The sequence below is a fragment of the Panicum virgatum genome, chromosome 4N (genome assembly GCF_016808335.1).
Source record: "Panicum virgatum strain AP13 chromosome 4N, P.virgatum_v5, whole genome shotgun sequence".
Taxonomy (NCBI): Eukaryota; Viridiplantae; Streptophyta; class Magnoliopsida; order Poales; family Poaceae; genus Panicum; species Panicum virgatum.
In genome coordinates, this window is record NC_053148.1 from 49,015,297 (window position 1) to 49,035,908 (window position 20,612).

The following is a 20,612-nucleotide window of genomic DNA, read 5'->3' on the forward strand; positions in this document are numbered from 1 at the left end:
GCGACGTTCTCGTCGACAACGAGGCACATGTGGTGATTTTGTCAATCTCGAGGATTGCCGGCTCAGTCCTCGATGATGCTCATAGAGGTAGGGTTTGCATACGTACGTTCATAGGGGTGAGTGTGTTTGCGTTGTGTGAGTGTCTGAGTTGTACTGTGTAATTTCAAAAAAAAGTGTCATATCATAAATATGAATATAATCTACTAAATGTAATTTAAACTATCATATTTTCATTGTAAATTTGTAACATTGTTTTTCATACTAGACAAGATACATTGTAGCCTTATAAATATTAATAGTAATTTATTAGGAAAACATGGTTTAATTAAATTCATTTTATGATAGAAATTACTAGCTTGATTACTAGATATGTAGTTGATCATCATTATCGGACAGTGCATAGTGTTCTCATCATCAGGACATGGAGCACTACTGGTGGTCTAGCAACACATACATACTACAAGAATATATCTATGCAAACGGCGATATGTGGTGTCATTATTACTCTCGTTTGGCATACAACGTGTATAGCAAAACTTAGAGCATGCAATCCCTAAATAAATAATGGTTCAAAAAAAGTACCTAAATAAAAAGTACAAGGGCCAAATTGCACTAAAAACTCTATCTCACCGTACCTTCTCATATTTTCATGAAGTTAGCATGGTCATCCCAATATTTTATCATTCGATTAGTAACATTACACACTATATAACTTTCTCATACTGAAGTTATTACTTCTTTTCCTTTTGTAACATGGCTGCACACAGTTAATGGAGAGATTCCTATCAGTCAAGAATACATTAAACAAGAAACTAGATGTGTTAAAGATAACCTATCACACAACTCTCACATGCCTTAATTCGGAAATATCTTTCTCGGTCACTACATGTTGCTGGTCAATTCTTAGAAACAACTAGGTTTCCTTTCTCAAAAGGAGATGCATTAAGGTGAAGTGAAGGCAGTGCTACCTAGGACGGTGTGATTTGTTTGTGAACTGGGACCAAAAGATCACTGGTGTGTAATGGTGTATATATTGCCTCCCTAGCTGTCTTGATATATTTTATCATCGTAGCACAGCTCCGACCGAATGCTTTGCTTTGGCGTGGTACGGATCATCACTGGACAGCTCGTCATCCAGCAGGTGATTGATATGGTCTTTTAACCCCATCTTTTTTTTCTGAATTCTTTTTTGCGTGTCATCCTTGCGTAGGGGTCATGCTAATCTTTTCTGTATCGTTCCAATTTTATCGGATGTCTCCGAAGAGACTTTTTTCCCTGATTATAATGACCTTGAAGTATGTTTTTTTTATAATCTTATTGTATTACTTTCATGTGTGATAGCTTTTTAGTAGTTTGGTACTACCTCAATTCTGGCTATGCACATGGACAGACATTTGTACAGGTACAAATCAATATTGCACTCTTTCTTGAACGCAAATATTGCAATTATTTTGTGATAGAGTCTTATGTAGTGAACTCCTATGTATATAACAATCTCCTTCGATCTGTCTCATGAAAGAATGCAATAAAGCATTGTGCTTTATTCAATGAAATTAGCACCTTCTTGTGCTATTCGATTAAAAAAGAATGCAACAAAAGCAAGTGGGAAAACCAACCTCTCTCTTCTTTCTTTTGCCTGGCTTACAAAAAAAATTGTTGCGCAGACATAGCGACTTACTTTGGAGAACATGCATGTTGCTGAAACATGCAGGCAGATCAGCAGATGCCGTCATGTCACTAAGGACGAAGACATAACATGGCATAGATCAAGGAAAAAGGCGCTGGCCTGTAAATTTGAAACGAAGGATACACAAAGATGGATCAAACTCCATACACATATATTCAAGCAAAGCTATTTCAACTGTGCCAGTAAGTGGAGAAACCGACTCATATGGTGTTACAGACCTCTCCAAGTTCACAACAGTGTGGGAAGAAAACTTTAAACATGGTCAGGTTACAGTACACATCCTCAAGTTTACAGCATCGAGTAAACCACGGCTACAGCCTACAGATCCATACAGCTCCTCGGAGACAATGTTTAGTGCACGTCTTCCACACAAGAGTGACAAAATGAAGCATGACAGCACGCATCAAATTTCACTGGTGATAAATCTAAACGGAAGGAAACAAAAACTCTGCTAATTAACCTCCATCGCCTGTCTTGAGCCATTCAAATTTCAACAAACACATAGAATCCTCTAGAAACACACCACATAAGCTTCAAATACTCCGGGTACAAATTTGAGATACAGATGACAGCATGTAGCAAGGAGCAGACCATTTCAATTCGGAGGGCTGTTATGGCCAATGCTGGGGCCATGACCTGGAGTGGTAGAATCGGTCTGAGTTGCAGGCGCCTGCAGAACACTCCTTCCTGTGCATGAAGGCCGCACGCTGATGATAGGTGCCCTCACTTCCAGCTTCCTTGCATGAGTTGGCACAGAGAGCTGCACGAAGAAGATAGTACTAAGAAGCAACATGAACAGAGCAATGCTTTTCAGTGAAATGGCCATGAGGTTTGCAAGGAAAAATGCCGGTGGTAGCTAGTTTGGAGTGGGAAGAGAGGAGAACTCGGTACACAAGTTACTCAAAGCTAACAACGTAACACGGCTAACCACTTGAGCCAGCTCCCTTCTTTATATATGCAAGATGGTATCACTAATTTAGTTCAGAAGGTGTACTTTTAAAGGAGTTGAGTAATGGGGGGACCGCATCAATTGCCAGCCAATTGTTTAGCCTTTCGATGTCTCAGTATCTTTTTTTTTTACAAATCCTATGACAAAGGGAATACCTTTGCCTAATCCAGTTTTATTCTAAGAAACATCTATTCACTAGCCTGAATATGTATTGTGTACAGTGAGATTAATCAAATAAAATAAAAAACATGGGAATATGCCTCTAGAATGGGTAAACCCAGTGACAGCCTGACAGGTATGCTTTCATGTAAATTCATTATTCTCACAAGCATGATCATTTAATAGCTTTCTCTGCCATCAATTAATCAACCAAGCTAACAATTCCAAAGAAGTTACCAAGAAATACCTAGGACTGAAGACGCAATTTTGGACAATCTGCTTACCATGATAATCAGTTATTTAATGAAACATCTGCTCGCCATACTGGGCGGTCCACTGGTATTAAATTAGCAGTAACACCCCATGGTCCACATTTGGCTGTAAGAAGTTAGCAAGTGCTAAATATATCATGGAAGCCTCATTTAAGTATGCAAGTTGCAAATTGAAGCATGCAACTACGCAAGTTGCAAAATTGAAATATAAAGTACAACACCTCCGTGTAGATCCACTTGTATGGCCATACAAAATTAGCAAATAACACTCTACCGTCCACATTTTGGCAACACAAAGTTAAAAAGGGCTACTTACATGGAAGCCTCATTAAGTAGGCGAGTTGCAAACTTGAAATATCAAGTTGCGATATTTTTCATGTTCCAATCAACTTCACGGCACCATGACCTACCAGAACTTATCAGACCATTCGGTGGAGGAAGCAACAGCAAGTTGGAGCTTCTAATTTTGTTGCTCCTCGCTGCATATGGAAAAGAGTGCGTAACAGCTAATGATCAAAGCTGAAAAATTATATGTAAGGCATGCGCCACCAAATATTATTCCATCTCTGTGGGATCCATTTTTTCTAGGATTCCTGGAACTTTGATTTTGATTTGGAAAAGGCACTTTGGAGTCTTTTTTTTCTTTTGGAACATTGCCTCCCATTGATTGGCTGGAACTTATCAACATAATTTATTTGAGGTTCCATCATCCTTTGTGGCACAATACAACTAATCTACGATTATTCCTGTCCTTTAATTCAATCACCCCAAGAAAAAAGTGTCGTAAACTTGACCAATGGTCACAGAGCACAAATTTTTCATCATTCCGCCACGACAGTCTTGTTCCTCAGTGATTTTCCTTTTTGAGGGAAAGGTAAGTGCTGAATACGCAGTCATGTTGGACAAAAAGTATCAACAATCTTCAAGCACATATTGATGCATCCAACTAGAAATTATTGAATGGTCATAAAAGTTGTATATAAGTACTTAAGATCAGAAACATACCTCAAAAGTAAGCATTTGGCACATATATAGAATAGATATGAGTGGACACTTGGTAAGAAGGTTGGAGAACTGGAGCATCAGCTGTAGTAGTTTCTCTCAAACTGTTATTAAAACAAATCTAGGCACCTTCTTAACCTTATTTATTGTAAGAACATCTACACAGCTATGCTCCATAATGTGGTCTTGAGTAAATAAAGGCATGAATGTATCACTTAATACATGAAAATGGTTACTATATACAACAAGATTCTGTGTGTTCATTCCCAAGCTAATTGCTGCACAAGAAACCTCTTGTGGTACCATCAGACGAGGTACCACTATATCACTGCCATATTGACAAGGTTCAACTGGGGCATGTGCTAAAATTACAACATAGCAAAGAAGGATGAGGTATGAGCATTTCCATATCTAATGGAAATATATGGTGCCTGCCTAATGATTCATATATTAAAGCAATATAAGAAGAGTAAAGTCCATTTTTGGCCATCCAACTATCCACTGTGTCCAGTTTTGACAATGCAACTTCAAAACCAGACATCCGCAGCCATTCAACTCTCAAAACCGGTCATATTTGGCCATCGGGGTGGTTTTGGTGGTGGTTTTGGTGACGTGGACGCCACATGGCGGTGGGGCCCACCTGTCAGCCCTCCCCTCTCCTCTCTCTCCTCTCCTCTCCTCTCCTCTCCTCTCACCCTGCGCTGGCCGCCGCCCTCCTCCCGCGCGCCTCCGCTGCCGGCCTGGCGAGCTGGTGAGGCGCTTGCGGCGGCGCCTGCGTCCTGCGCCTATCTCGCCGTGCCTCCTTCTTATCTCGCCGCGCCTCCCTCTCCCCTCCGCTGTGTCCGGCGAGCTCCGCGCCGCACGGGCGGGCGAGATCGCGGCGGAGCGGGGGCCCCTCTTCCCTCCCCTATCTCGCCGTGCCTCCCTCTCCCCTCTACCCCCCATCTCCTGCGCCGAGCGCTCTTCTCCCTCCGCGTCGGATCGAGCAGGGAGCTCCTCCGCCGCGCCTCCCTCGAACTCGGATTCACGGCGCGGCGGCGAGGCGAGGCACCATGCGCCCCCTCCCCAACTCCCTCCGCCGGCGAGGCGGAGCACCAGTGGCGCTCCTCGGCAACGCGGAGTTGCGTCGCGCGATGGTCGGGCCCGCTCGCCCGTGCGGCCATCGCCGAGGCCGACCTCGAGCTCGCCTGCGGAACGGAGGCGCGAGCATGGCGAGTGGAGCCGCGGGGCCGCCCTCCCTCCCTCGATTCGCCGCGGCGGCGTCACCAGCTCGTGCGCGGGCGGGGCGGGCACAGCGTCGTGGAGCTGCGCGCGGAGCGGCGGCTGCACGGCGCACGCAGGAGGGAGGAGGGAGGAAGAGCAGTCGGCGCCGGCCCTTCACTCCCTCCTCTGCAGGCGGCAGCTCCCCTGGTCGCCCTCCTCGACGCGGCGGCCGAGGACGCGGACGGCGGCGAGCGCGCGGGATGGCGGCGTGCGGGGGTCCTCGGCGCTGAAGCCGTAGCCGCACGCCGCTCAAGAGAGAGAAAGAGGGAGATATAGAGAGGAGAGAGAGGGAGGTAACGCTGACAGGTGGGCCCCACCACCACATGGCGTCCACGTCAGCGAAACCGCCCTACAAAACCGCCGAATGGCCAAATGTGAACGGTTTTAATAGTTGAGTGGTCGAAGATACCCGGTTTTGAAGTTCAATGGCCAAAATCAAACCGAGACAAGAGTTGGATGGCCAAAAATGGACTTTACTCATATAAGAATGAGAAGATATAGACTAGAGGTGTAAATTGGTAACCCTTAGGTCACCTCCAATCCTGACCCTTAGGTGCACCTCCAATCCTTTCTAGCTCAAATATTTATACTACTTCTTTAAAATGAGATTCGTACAATTTGTACTAAAGAGGTTTGGAGGTGCACCTAAGGTTCATCAATTTGTACCCCTAATATAGACATGTTAATCGCCTTTTATAAAACATATCAGAAGTTACACATGTACATGAAGTAGTGAAGCTCTCTTCAAAAGCACCCGTACTAAGAAAACAAAACTGTATGAAATTGCCGTGACACTATTAATCAGTTCGTCCCAGAGAATCTCTATTATTAATTGCATAGACGATATACATCAGGTTACATATACATGATGATACTATCTCATTATCCTACTATGTAGAGTGGTAGTGCCTCACTGCAACTGCCGACCCACATGAGTACATAAAGGGACCCTCCCACTCCCTATTTTTTGACTGTCCAAACATAACCTGAGATGCTGCACAGCAACACAACAGACCTATTGCTTATGTACAGAGACACTTTTTTCAGGCATGGCTCCCTCCTTTGATGCTATTTATTAAGCCTGGAAAGTAGGTAGAGGCAACCTGAGGAGATGAAAATAGATGCAGCGAAGAAAAAGAGGTCAGCACATGATGTGATGGTCACCCCCATGCTCTTCTCGAAGATGCCAACTAGTAGACTCATGACAATGACATGACCCAGCTTTGTCTTAAGATCATTCACCGACTGCATTACCAGCCACTTGGGTCGTTCCTGCAGACAGAATTAGAGATGTCAACAAACTGAAATGGACTGTGACGCTTTGCTGCCTGAGGACCGCTGACAGGGATGTGCATGTGAACGAACCGGAAGACTGAACAAGCCAAAGAGGTTGGAGCCGTAAGACATGTCCATATTACTGATGAACAGCTCGTACAAGCCCGTCCCGAAGACAAACATGACCGTTCCAATGAGAAACAAGTCTGTTGGTGAAACACAAGGGTAAGCCATCACTAATGATTTGAACATGTAGAGACGATATATATCATAGCTAATTGTACTTAAGTGGGACGAGTTTGAATATTAAATGGTGAACAGGATGCTCATTTGAGGTTTGAATCAAGCATCCGGCGAGTCGGGTTGGTTACCAATGGCTTCAAGCAGCATTCGGACGACAGTTCCACCGCCGTGTAAGTAGTACTCGACGAAGGCATCCATCACATAAACCCATCCCTGCAGAATCCCACGCTCCAGTTCACAAATTGGGAGGAAATAAAACCCGAAAGCTTGGTGACACAATCACTGAAGCGAGCAAGCACCTTGAGGAAGCAAGGGATGGAGCCGGCGAGCAAGCCGCCGATGCCGAGGAAGGTCATGAAGCGGCAGGCGAAGATGACCTTCTCGATCCGCTCCTCCAGCTTCCAAGCGTCCTCCGTCCGGGGAAACCCCACCGGGCGGAACAACACCCCGCGAACGCCGCGGCGGCGGTGGTGGTGCTCCGAGTGCACCGCGCCTTCTGCCGCCGCCGCCGCGTGGGAACACTTGGGCGACACCCCCGCCAACCTCGCGCCGCGCGGCCTCGGCCTCCACGCCCACCCGGCGCCCCCCGCTCGCACTAAACCCTCCCCCGCCGCCACGCAGACGAGAGGCTTGGGCTTCATTGTCGCAGCTAGATGATTCAAACCGCTTGCTCACCAGTAACTCAGTCGCCGGTGGCTCCCGCTCCCCGCCGCACGCTGCCGGGGGGTGGTTAAGTAGCCGCCGCCCGGCGGGGGAGAGAGCGCCACAAGTGGGGCGCCACGTTCGCTGCACCCCGCGGAAGCGGACGTCGACGGGGCCGGCGTCGCGTTGCGGGCTGGCAGCGCGTCCACGTTGGCGGAGGGCCGGAGGAGGCGAGGGGAGAAGCACCCCCTGCCCGCGCCGTGTCGCGCGTCCCCACGGCCGGCAGATGGCGACGGAGATAATTCCTCGGCGATGATCTGGGCTCGCGTCGGCCGCTGCTTCGCCGCTGCGTGCCGGCCACTCCTCTTGGGAACTCCCAGGGCCACACACGAAGACCCGTGTGCGAGTCCGCCGTCCTGTGTGTGTGGCTGACTCATTGATTGGTTGACCGGGCTTGGGCGTCCAGCCCACCGCGTTGTCGACGTGTGGTCCCAACGGGCGAGCCCAACGGAAGATAGGAGAAACCTCATCAGTACAAGCAGAACAAGACAGAACAAAGTAATCGAAAAAAAAAAGACAGAACACCGACTCTGTCCGGCTGTATGTGGTCTGATTTGTTGCGAGTAAAAAGTACCGCGGGCTAGCTGTTGGGTGGCTGATGACCGGTGCTAATTTAGTGTAAGAGAAAAATACTTAGCCAAACAGAGTCAGTGTCAGGAAATGGGAAGAAGAAAATGAATTACAGATTACAGATGTGTGTGTGTGTTCCTGCACTGCGTATTATATGTACCAGCATTATTCGCCTGTACAAGTGTGGCGCATTGATCTGCCAATTTGTTGCTGTCGAATGAATGAACGAAGGAAGGAAGAATGAACGGAACGGATGATGAATGCTACGGCGACTTGGAGCGGCAGTCGATGGGCATGGCGGTGCCGTTGCCGGGGTAGTTGAAGAGGAAGCGGCAGGAGATGCGCGTCCAGAACTGGAGCGAGGCGAAGATGCCCACCTTCCAGGTGGTGCGCGCCTTGCCGAAGAGGTCGAGCGGCACGACGCCGGCCCGGAGCGCGCCATCCATGTACTGCATCCCGTCGGGGCTGAGCTGCCGCCCCGCCGACACCACCTGGTACCGCAGCGGCACGGAGCTGCGGCGCGCCACGGAGAAGGTCCCCGCCCGCAGCAGGGCGACGTCGGCGCCGTGGAAGCCGACGGCGAGGCTGACCCCGGAGAAGGTGGCGTCCGTCTTGGAGTTGGTGTTCTCGGCCTGGATGGTGAGCGCCAGCTGCAGGTCCAGGATGGTGCCCGACTGCCCGTACTCGAGGCGCTCTAGCCGCGCGTCCGAGACCAGCAGGTACGGCATCTTGGGCTTGTACAGCAGGTACACGGCGAACACGGTGGCGCCGGCCACGATGACGCCGATGGCCAGCAGCGTGCACAGGATCACCATCGCCCACACCAGGCCGGAGCTCTTGCGCCGCTGCCGCTCCCGGATCCGGGGCACTTGCCGCTGCTTCCTGTGCCCGTGCTCGTGGGCCGCCTCCAGCTCGCCGGGAGCACCCTGGTGGTGGCCTCCCGCCTCTCTGTCCATGGCTCGTCCTCCCTCCGATCCTCCCTGTCCCTGTCCGTGCCCGCGGGGTCGGGACCGGAGGGGTTAATACATTACTGGAGGAGTGGCATTGGGGCAAAGCAGGGGATCGAGGAGGAGGGAATGAGGGAAGCATGGCGCTAAGGTTGGGGACGGGAAGGGTTTGGTATCTCTCGCCTCATTCCTTGCTCTCTCCCCCAGCTTCTTCCTTTTCGGAGCCTAGTAATCTGCAAGCTCAAGGTGCCTCCTTGCTTGCCTGTTTCTGCTTGCTTTTGCAACTTCTTCAGTCTTGTGGCCGTAGTGAATGAATCCATTTTAAATCTAGTACTCCCTCCGTTCTTTTTTATACGATACTGTTGATTTTTTTCATCAACTTTGACCAATATTATTTAATTAATTAGTTAGTTAAATGAAGTGAAATAAATACATTTACGTCTATTATCAAGAGTCTCATGAATCTAACTTAAAGATTTGACTATTTGCATAAATATTTGTAGAAAAGATGAATAGTTAAACGAAAAAATGGTGTCATATATTTAAGAACGGAGAGAGTAGTACATAAGATAAGATCAGATGTGGGCCCTTTTGGGTGTCGGAATTCCTTCAAAAATGTAATGGGCTGGATTTCTCATCCTCATCAGCTGGCTGGCTGGTCCATGCAAAGCCCAGGTAGCTACTACTTTCATTGTGTCATCTGACACCGGACCTTTCAAGAAAAAAAAAACAGTGTCATCTGACAAAGCTAGGAATCTTAACAGTATCGTCACTGACATCAATCACATGGAAAAGAAGAAGAAGAAAAGAAAAACTGGGACGATGTGCGTGGAAAAGGAAAAGGCAGCGGCAGCAAAGGCGTCGGGCAGGTACATCGCTTCACTTGATCCGTTTGAGATCACAGCACTCGTGTAGGCCCCCAGTGCGCGGAGTACACGCGCTGTGGATCACCAGGGTCAGTCGGTCTGACCAAACGGTCAGCCTGTTCGTCGTGGACCTACCACTACTACCCGCCTGTGAGGTGCGCGCGGGTCCTGCTCCGCGAGTCGATGTGGATTCCGGCGGCCCCGTCCCCGCCGGCCGGCGCGCGTCGTGCGGGCGCCGGCGCGACCTCGGTGCGCACCAGGGAGGAGAGGCCGGCCGGGCCGGCCCACCCGTTCAATTGGCTCGTGAAGAGGGGCAGGCACAGTACAGCACAGCACAGCGCGGCGGCGGTGTCCTCCGCCGCTTCCGCTCCTCGGCGTAACTCGGGGCGGCAGCGGCAGCGGCAAATTGAAAGGATGGCGGCCATCGGTTGTCTTCCACTACACCGGTCAGATCAAGTCAGCCGTGGGTGCGCTGGTGCCGGCCGGATCACCTCGTCGTCGACTGACCGGAGCACCTCGTTACACGTGGAACAGCGCGGTTATCTATGCACGCGCTGAAATTTCAGGAGCAACCAGAATGGGAACTTTCTGAAACCTCAGACTATCCGCACCGGGTGCGGTAAAAGAAACGCGACGCCATACTGCAGTACGAGTATTGCGTAAATCGCGACGCAGCGGGTGCTGTAAAGCCAACGCTAAAGTAGAGAATGTCCGACGCAGCCGCTATTTCTAGGGTGATAGAGGCCGCCCGCTATTCGTTCCAGCCGTTGCTCCCGCGCCGCCGTACCGCCGCGTCGGCGGCTGCTGGTGCCCCGCCGCGCACTCCGGCCGACCGCCGCGCTCCGCTTCGGCCACCGCGAGCTCGCCCGTCGCGCTCCGGCCGCCTGCCGCTAGTGCCCCGCCGGACAGAGAGAGAGCTTGAGACGCCGCCTGCACGCGAGATCGGCCACGCGCGGGCCGCCGGAGGGAGCAGGGCGAGGTCCGCCGTGCCATGGCCAGCCGAGCCGCCGCGCCGCTGCCGCCGCCGCGCAGGCCCGGCAGCGCTCGACCACCGTGCGCGCGGAGCTGGCTGCCCGACCACCGTGCGCCGCGCCTCCGCCTTGCCGGGCGGCGCCGCGGCGCGTCTCGCTGCGTGTCGGACGGCGCGGCCCCACCCCGCCACTCCGCCATGGGAGGTCGCGAGTTCCGGAGAGGGGTGCTCCGCCTGGCCGCTCGCCGCCGCGCCGGCCGGACACCGCTCGCCCCTCGACGCCGCGCACGCCGCTCGCACGCCGCGCCGGCCGGCCGCGTCCCCCGCCACGCAGGCCGCGCAGGCCGCCGCACGCCGCTGCGGCGCCATGCCGAGCCGCGCACCGCTGCCGTGGAGGGCAGCAGGGGAAGGGGGAGGGAGGGAAGCAGGGCAAGGGGTGGGCCCATAGTCACAAAATTCCTAGGTCGACCGGGTCGAGGAACGGGGTCGAATGTCGAGGGTCGTCACTTTATAAAATTGTGGTACGAATGGGATATACCTCTATGGAACGATAAATTATTATGTGGAACGCGACCCTGATTCATCGGGGTCGATATCTTCGGGTCCATGTGTCTTTATAAAAACAAAAACTATATATGTGCTACTAATGAATAAATTAATCTGCCCAAGCATATAAGAAACATATAAAGGAGTACATTTAGACCATGCTACATGTATTCAGCTCATTTTCTAACAAAAACCACACCAATCCACTGTCCTTAACCTTCTTATCCCAATTAAATCTGCAAACAATGGGGTTGCGACCCCTTTCAAACCGGGACGCGATCCGACCTTGAATGGGACACTGATCCTCTTCGACCCCGACCCTCGAATCGGAACGGCGTTCCAGGGTCGTGGGACGAGGCATCGACCCCGAATCCTGTGACTATGGGTGGGCCGCCACGAGCTTGGCCATGGAGGGAGGGAAGCAGGGGAAGGGGCCGGAAGGGAAGGAGAGAGGGAGGGCCCTGCCCCGCGGCGGGTCCGCGCCGGCCGGAGATGGAGGCTGAGCTCGCGCCGCCCAGTGGAGAGGAGGGGGAAGGGAGAGGAATGGGGCAACGGGCGGCGGCGGCGGAGGAGAAGAAAGGGAGGAGCAGAGGAGCAGAGGAGCAGAGCAGAGGGAGAGAGAGAGAGACCAGGAAGGGAGGGAGGGTGCTGAGGAAATAAAAAAAATAAAAGGGAGGCTGACTGTGGACCCCACCTCATGATAGTTGATATGGAGTAGAAATATAGAGGATGGATGAGTGCGGAAGAACTGAATACGGAGGAGAGAATATTGATGACTAAAATAAAATATTTTTTTAGAGAATCAATTTGGAGTATGACGAGTACAGGTAGTCTCAGCTTCAGCTTGGTCGCCGGCCGGCTACGCATATCAATCGTTCTTTCTACCCCGTGCAATTCGTCCTCCGCGCTCCGGACTCCGGTGTACGGTGAAAAAAACACTACCCTGGTTTGCAAACGGCCAACCGGCCAAATCCACTTCTGATTTGTCTCCCAGATGCAGTGGCCACTGCTAACGTTGGACTCCAAGGATGTCCATGCGATGCATGCATGCCACCGTGGCTGGCACCAACCAACCCCAGCTTGGCCCTATAAAACCAACCCAAACATGATGGATCAGCAGGCAACGGCGCAACACAGTGCGTGCAGGGAGGCGCTGGCCAGGGCGCTCGTCCCGTACTACCCGCTCGCGGGCCGCCTCCGCGAGGAGCAAGGGAGGAAGCTCGTCGTCGACTGCGCCGGCCAGGGCGTCTTGTTCGCGGCGGACGACGCCGACCTCACCGCCGATGACTTCGGCGACGTGAAGAGCCCGCCGTTCCCGTGCTTCGAGCGCTTCATTCTGGAGAGCACCACCATTGCCGGCGTCGACCGGCCCCTGTTGTACGTTCAGGTACGATCAACACTTAGCTTGCTGGTACGTTCTGATTGAGCACACAGCAAACTAATGCAATGCAAGCTTGTGGTAACGAGCAGGTGACGAGGCTCAAGTGCGGAGGCTTCGTGTTCGGGCGGCGGATCTGCCACTGCCTGGTGGACGCGCCGGGAGCCATGCAGTTCGAGAAGGCCGTCTGCGAGTTCGCGCGGGGCGCCGAGGCGCCGTCGCTGGCGCCAACGTGGGGCAGGGAGACGTCCATGGCGCGGCGGCCCCCGCGGCCGTCGTACCGGCACCTCGAGTACCTCGAGCCGGCGGGCGGGCCCGACCGGATGATGTCGGCGCCTCCCGGCGACATGGCCCGCGTCCCGTTCTTCTTCGGGCCACGGGAGATCGCCGGGCTGCGCCAGCGCGCGCCCCCGCACATGCGCGGCAGCTGCTCCCGTTTCGAGCTGGTGGCCGCCGGCGTCTGGCGCAGCCAGGCGGCGGCGCTCGAGTACGCGCCCGACGAGGAGGTGCGCCTCTCCTTCATCGTGAACGCGCGCGGCCGCGCCGGCATCCCGCTCCCGGAGGGCTTCTACGGGAACGCGTTCGGGTACTCCGTGGCGGCGACCACCGCCGGGGAGCTCTGCGGCAGGGACCTCGGGTACGCGCCGCAAATGTTCTCGTCAGCATAGGGGTACATACCCACCCGGCGTCCTCGACGTCCTCGGCGCCGTCCGGGGTGGTTGGTGGGTGGGGGCGGTCGCCGGCGTGGTCGCCGGCGGCCGGGGTGGTGGTGGGCGGCGGCGGGCCTTAGGGATTCGGGTTTCCGGGGTGCCGACGTCCACCGGTGTTAGAGGATTCGGCGGCGGCGGCGGCTCGGCGGCGGCGGCGGTTCGTCCGGCGGCGGTGGGCGAGGGGGTGCGACAGCACCCCCGGCCGGGCGGGGCGGGACGGGCGGTGGGCGGCGGGCGGCGGCCGGCGGCCGGCGGCGGTGGCAAGCTAGCCGGCGGGGTCGGGTGGGTACCTACCCCTATGCTAACGGTAACCGCGTCCGGGTACGCGCTTGGAGCTGGTGAAGAAGGCCAAGGCGGCGGTGACGCACGACTACCTGCTGTCGGTGGCGGACCTGATGGTGCTCACGGGGCGGCCGCTGTTCGCGCTGTCGAGGACGTACATCGTGTCGGACGTGAGCCACGCGGGGTTCAAGAGCGTGGACTTCGGGTGGGGGGAGGCCGTCTATGACGGGCCGGCCAAGGGCGGGGAAGGGCCGCTTCCCGGCGTGACCAACTACTTCTCGCGGGCCAAGAACGGCAAGGGGGAGGAGTGCACGGTGGTGCCTGTTTGCCTGCCCAAGGACGCCATGGAGAAGTTCCAGCTTGAGGTGGAAGCCCTCACAGCGGAGCTCTAGCTATAGGTTTTGCCCTGAAAACAATGGTATTATTACTATTATTACGTTGCTACGAGTAATATAATAAATCTATATAATATTATTAACTTTATGCTCGTTTATGCCGAGTATATACTGCTTTGTAATCATGTGAAGCATTGATTGTCCGGAATTCGATTGAGAATTTTATTGATGGGTTCCTATTATGATTCCAATTGATTTGTCCGGTTCCAATTAGGATTCCAATTAATAAAAGGCTAGTCCGGCTCACATACGAGATGGACTAAGGCCCACCTGTCAACGACACAAGACGGACCAAACCAAAACTTTAGGTGGAAATTGTCGTGGGATTTCTAGGGTACCCACAGCCGGGTGGCAGAGCGCACCCGCCTATTCCCAGTGAGGGAGTACTCGGGGAAGTACTAGGCGATGGGGCTAATCTAACACTGAGATAAACACACAAGAACACAGGATCTAGAGTGGTTCGGGCCGCCGGAGCGTAATACCCTACGTCCACTGGGAGATGTATTGTTCCTGGTTGTGTATAATCTATCCTCTGCCGGGCCTTGGCTCTCACCCAGCCTGAGTTTTCCTTCTAGCGGGCGCCCCCTTTTATAGACCAAGGGGGCGGATACATAGGACGTTGGGGCCCCGACAAGTGGGCCCAACGTGACTGCGCAGCATACTACGCAGAGTATTTAGATGGGTACAGTGGTTACGAATCTTTCCTCTGATACGCTCCCACGCCCTGCTAGCTACAGTGGTCTTCTCTTGTCCCGTCACCAAGGTGTCTGTTGGGGGAGCGTAGCTTGCGGCGTAGCTTGTGGAGGCTATTATGTAGGCGTCATAATGGGTGAAGCCGAGCCGTCGTATCCATCTGTTATGGCAGACTTGGCAGGCGCGGCGTGGGCGGCGCCAGCGGCTCCACTATTTTGGTAATACGCGACCAATAGTACCCCCTGGTCAAAGAATCGCCTCGGCTTCCACTGCATCAATGCGGGCGTCCACCTACCACAATAAATGCAGTGGTGGGTGAGGCTTAGTATGGAGACCAAGCGCCCTTGTACACGTGTCCGCTCCGGACCACCCCGAGGTAGGGCGTCGACTTCTTCCCTTAGCGAGGGGTCCGGTTACCATACAAGAGGTCCGGGACCCTATGAGGGGTCCGGGACTTCCGCGGGGGTCCGGACCCCTTGGACCCCCGGCTGTTCGGGCTGAGCGCCTGCCTCTTCCGGGACACGCGTCGTTCCCGAATCTTTCCCAGTCGTGAGGCAGGTCCGGAACCGTTGCCGAGGGATCAGGACTTCGGACCACAGGGGTCCGGCTGTTTGGTCGTAGTCATGGATAACTACAAGATCCTTACCTAGATACAGCAAGAAGGGGTACCCCATTCCTGGGGTACCGACAGTGGCCCCCGGGCCTACCTCGGGAGAGGTACGAACCCGCGGGTGGGGCCACTATCGTGATGTGTTTCTACGCAACTTGATTACGTTGGTGCGCTCATACAAAGAGCGGGTGCTCCGGACCCCTGAGGCCGGTACACCGGTTGCCAGGTTCAGGCTCTAGAGTGCTCTCCACAGGGCGACGAAGGTGTAGGCTTAGGGTGCGGAACCAAGCTAAGCGGCTACACTGACCTCGTATCGCTCAGGGAGCAAGCACCTCTTCCCGGACCTGGCTCTAGCTTGAGTCGACCGTGGCGAGCGGTCTCCGCCGGAGCGGGCCACCGGAGTGGACTTGAGTCGACCGTGGCGAGCGGTCTCCGCCGGAGCGGGCCACCGGAGTGGACTTGAGTCGACCGTGGCGAGCGGTCTCCGCCGGAGCGGGCCACCGGAGTGGACTTGGAGCGACCGTGGCGAGCGGTCTCCGCCGGAGCGGGCCACCGGAGTGGACTTGGAGCGACCGTGGCGAGCGGTCTCCGCCGGAGCGGGCCACCGGAGTGGACTTGGAGCGACCGTGGCGAGCGGTCTCCGCCGGAGCGGGCCACCGGAGTGGACTTGGAGCGACCGTGGCGAGCGGTCTCCGCCGGAGCGGGCCACCGGAGTGGACTTGAGTCGTTGCTGACAATCCGATGAAGCATGTTACCGGACCTCATAGTAAGGTGCAAAGAAACCAAGCCTTATACTAGAAGAGAGCCCGGGACCTCTAAAGACAGCAGTCCTGGATACTAGAGTACTTGTAACAGGGTAGTGAAGTACGTAGACTTAGGGTACATTACCAGGCTAAGCTACGCGGAGCTTCTCTACCCCAGGATACAAATACCACTTCTCCAGAGCAGGTCCTTAGGGGTCCGAACTGCCTTCCAGCTAGAAGGGGTGTCCTCACCTGACCACAAGCCAGCAACTTAACTTGGATTGTTAGCAACAAAGGTAAAGACTCTGTTTGGGAGGAAGAAATGGCTAACCGAAAAATAGCCAACCAAAACGAATGAGTGTAATCAGGGTGGAGCCGAGATAAGATCAAGAAAGAAAAATCTCCTTTATCATTGTGGTTGTCACGGTATACATCAGAGGTCGGGATTACGAGGTCGGACCTCCACCGCTCCGGACCGCTTTTGCCTGTTTGTGTGATAGGGCCAGAGGTCGGGTTTACAAGGTCTGACCTTGACCGCTCTGGACACACACGTAGACGCCACGCTATTACAAAGGAGAAACTCTCTTATTCCTTTCTTAGGAGTAACCTACGGCTGCATGCTATACAGCACGTTCTTCCTCAGAGGCGAAGGCGCCCTGGATGTGCCTGAACCGCATCATCCAGCATCACCTCGGGAGCTCGGGGGACCCCTCCTTGCCTAAGAGCTGTCACATGCCTAGGTAGCATGAGACAGATTCTTTGGCATTGAATGGAAGAGGCCCCCTCCCCCTGCCGTTGCCGTCTGCCGATGGAAACCAGACGCCCTTGCGCAGCAGAAGGACCGGTGCGACGCATGGAGAAGTGCGGTCGTTCGCCGGCTTGTCCTTGGTGCTAGCGCCATGGGGCCCCCGCGCCTGGTGGCGGGGTCCTGTCTGCTGCAGCACCAAGCTACGCTGAGGCGGATCTCCGGTGCTGGCGACGGCAGGACGACACGGTCAACTTCCTCCGGGATGGCCGTCGGCTCCAGGCTCCATGTTGAGAGAAAGCCTTGAGCCGACGCCATGCCACCGCAGAGGAGGCGTGGCCGTTGCTTGAGAGAAAATCTTGAGTCGACGTAGGGGCGGCAGCGCCCAGCGGCGCCTCCGCTGTGCGCTGCTACGCCGGCTCTGAGGTGTCGCAGGGGCGACGCACAGCAGGCGCTGCTGCCGTGCGCCGCCGCACCGAGGGCGTTGCCGCGCCGGTGCCATGGCGTGTGGAGTGAGTGTGGCCCTGCCTTCTTTCATCTTCAAGTTCGCCGTTGCAGAGGAAGAACACAGCACAGAGGCCTGAAGATCCAGCCAACGCCTGTCGTCCCCACGGATGGCGCCAAAATGTCGTGGGATTTCTAGGGTACCCACAGCCGGGTGGCGGAGCGCACCCGCCTATTCCCAGTGAGGGAGTACTCGGGGAAGTACTAGGCGATGGGGCTAATCTAACACTGAGATAAACACACAAGAACACAGGATCTAGAGTGGTTCGGGCCGCCGGAGCGTAATACCCTACGTCCACTGGGAGATGTATTGTTCCTGGTTGTGTATAATCTATCCTCTGCCGGGCCTTGGCTCTCACCCAGCCTGAGTTTTCCTTCTAGCGGGCGCCCCCTTTTATAGACCAAGGGGGCGGATACATAGGACGTTGGGGCCCCGACAAGTGGGCCCAACGTGACTGCGCAGCATACTACGCAGAGTATTTAGATGGGTACAGTGGTTACGAATCTTTCCTCCGATACGCTCCCACACCCTGCTAGCTACAGTGGTCTTCTCTTGTCCCGTCACCAAGGTGACTGTTGGGGGAGCGTAGCTTGCGGCGTAGCTTGTGGAGGCTATTATGTAGGCGTCATAATGGGTGAAGCCGAGCCGTCGTATCCATCTGTTATGGCAGACTTGGCAGGCGCGGCGTGGGCGGCGCCAGCGGCTCCACTATCTTGGTAATACGCGACCAATAGTACCCCCTGGTCAAAGAATCGCCTCGGCTTCCACTGCATCAATGCGGGCGTCCACCTACCACAATAAATGCAGTGGTGGGTGAGGCTTAGTATGGAGACCAAGCGCCCTTGTACACGTGTCCGCTCCGGACCACCCCGAGGTAGGGCGTCGACTTCTTCCCTTAGCGAGGGGTCCGGTTACCATACAAGAGGTCCGGGACCCTATGAGGGGTCCGGGACTTCCGCGGGGGTCCGGACCCCTTGGACCCTCGGCTGTTCGGGCTGAGCGCCTGCCTCTTCCGGGACACGCGTCGTTCCCGGATCTTTCCCAGTCGTGAGGCAGGTCCGGAACCGTTGCCGAGGGATCAGGACTTCGGACCACAGGGGTCCGGCTGTTTGGTCGTAGTCATGGATAACTACAAGGCACTTGCCTAGATACAGCAAGAAGGGGTACCCCATTCCTGGGGTACCGACAGAAATCTTACTCGCTTTAGTAATATATTATTATTATTATTATTATTATTATTATTATATTATTATTATTATTATTATTATTATTATTAGACTAAAATAAACTTGTCATTCAACTTTTAGATCAACTGCGGTATTAATAAAGTCCAGTTTGAGTCCCAAACGCCTACACTATCCAAATTATCGATTTGTGTTCTTTATTTTTATAATACCTTCATAAGCTCTACTTTTAGATCTTAACATGCTTAAATTATTACTTTCTCCATCCAGTTTGACCAAATTTATAGTAAATAGTATTAGCATTTATATCTCCAAATAAAATTATTATAAAAATATGTTCTACTACTAAATAATCCAATGGTACTCATTTTGTATCATGAATGTTATTACTTTCTATATAATATATAATTTTAGTAAAAGTTCAAACTGTTTGATTTATCAAAAAATAAGAATTACATTCTTTTATAGACAAAGGGGGTATATATTAGTTACCATCACATTCGAATTAACTCTAGTATTGAACAATGCTCAACTCTTGAGCCAAATGAGCCAACTCGAGCTCTTCGACCAAACCAAGCTAAACTCATTTTTCCTGCTCGTTAGGACGTTAGCCTTAGCAACCAAGCTAGCATGTTATCAATTGAGCCATAACGTGAGCTACTCTAGATACTCTTTCCGTCCCAAATTATTAGTCGTTTTGGTTTTTCTAGATTCGTAGATTTTGCCATGCATCTACATATGTATCATGTGTAGGCCATAGCAAAATGTATGAATCTAGAAAAGGTAAAACAACTAATAGTTTAGGATGGAGGGAGCACCCACGCTGCAAACCCCAACACACACAATGCCAGTCCGTGTCCATGATCAGTAGCCAAGCACGCGGTGTCTTTTTTTTTTTAATGAAACAAGATGGACACGCCCCTAGCATGGCGTGTTTGAGGTGGATGCTTCGGCAGCTACCGATTGTGCAGTTGATCTGCAGGAGCTATGCAATAATTTGTTTGCTGACTAATCCATTAGCACACAAAAATGAAGCAGCTGCTTATGATTAGTTTGGCTAGAACATTCCTATGAGAAAGTAGATGGCTAAGATTGAGTTGTGTGTGAAGTAAGATGGCGATGTATGTGTCCGGTTCCTTTGGTAATTAATTCATCTAAGAGTTACCAGCGTGGTTTGTAAAAAGAGGTTGATACGGGGAAATGGCTCTACTGATAAGAATCGGCGAGAGCCTCCCCCTCCCCCCAACTCCGCGCAGCCCTGCCCCACACCAGCCTTGCCGCTGATCTCCGTGTCGCCTCTAACGCTTGTAAGAACCATTCTCCCTATCCTCAATCCTCTACTACTCTTGTACCCCTTCCTCCCACCTTCCATCCAAAGCTGTGACGGCGAGATCCCACGCCTACCGCCGACCTCCCCCTCGCTGGCGAGGACCGCCCTCTCCTCCCCTTCCCCGTCCGCCTAACACCAGATTGACCCACCGCTGGCACCGTCCAACCAGCTTCCTCACCACCCTCCCGGCGACACCATTGTCGTCGGCCTTGCCGCCCACAACCCACCATCACTACCATTCAGGCTGCCACCCCTGACCATCCATTTAAATCTGGCAGCCATAGATGACCTCCCAAACATCAAACATCAAATCTCGAAACCCTAACCGCAACCCAAAACCAATCTCAATTTGGAGTTCGCCGGAGAAGATGAGATGCTCGTCGGATCCAGTGTCTCCATTCATGTTGCAGGCAGGGCGCATTCTTATACTAGCCCTCAAACCCGCCCCGCAAAATCGTTGTTCGCGATGTCCGCGGCCCAGCTGCAAATTATTCGCGGGCCACTGTCATCCACATTGTGAAGCCCATTGGACAAGTGGAGGAACCCGCAACAACCCACAAGCATCAGGATTCAGGAACCCATCTTC

The 20,612-nt window shown here is 53.4% G+C and overlaps 2 protein-coding genes, 1 long non-coding RNA gene, 1 other non-coding gene and 1 pseudogene across 5 annotated transcripts; 1 reads left to right on the forward strand and 4 right to left on the reverse strand.

Annotated features, from left to right (window-relative positions):
* Positions 1-1,165: 1,165 nt before the first annotated feature.
* Positions 1,166-1,267, reverse strand: LOC120671695. The gene has a single exon (XR_005673793.1). It is a non-coding gene; the product is annotated as a U6 spliceosomal RNA (small nuclear RNA).
* A 587-nt stretch (positions 1,268-1,854) lies between these two features.
* On the reverse strand, positions 1,855-4,533 carry LOC120668764. Its single transcript, XR_005672556.1, has 2 exons — positions 3,080-4,533; positions 1,855-2,447 (listed from the first exon to the last, which is right to left on the reverse strand). It is a non-coding gene; the product is annotated as an uncharacterized LOC120668764 (long non-coding RNA).
* Positions 4,534-6,008: 1,475 nt separating this feature from the next.
* On the reverse strand, positions 6,009-8,323 carry LOC120668763 (annotated as a pseudogene). The gene is made up of 4 exons (XR_005672555.1): positions 7,150-8,323; positions 6,979-7,063; positions 6,698-6,813; positions 6,009-6,604 (listed from the first exon to the last, which is right to left on the reverse strand). The product of XR_005672555.1 is annotated as an uncharacterized LOC120668763 (transcript).
* Positions 8,324-8,385: 62 nt separating this feature from the next.
* LOC120669497 lies at positions 8,386-9,078 on the reverse strand. Its single transcript, XM_039949238.1, has one exon. The coding sequence runs from the start codon at positions 9,076-9,078 to the stop codon at positions 8,386-8,388; it is 693 nt and encodes a 230-aa protein (XP_039805172.1).
* A 3,478-nt stretch (positions 9,079-12,556) lies between these two features.
* Positions 12,557-14,213, forward strand: LOC120669498 (benzyl alcohol O-benzoyltransferase-like). Its single transcript, XM_039949239.1, has 3 exons — positions 12,557-12,838; positions 12,922-13,472; positions 13,868-14,213. Exons 1-3 carry the CDS (start codon positions 12,557-12,559, stop codon positions 14,211-14,213), a joined length of 1,179 nt encoding a protein of 392 aa, XP_039805173.1.
* The last annotated feature ends 6,399 nt before the right edge of the window (positions 14,214-20,612 follow it).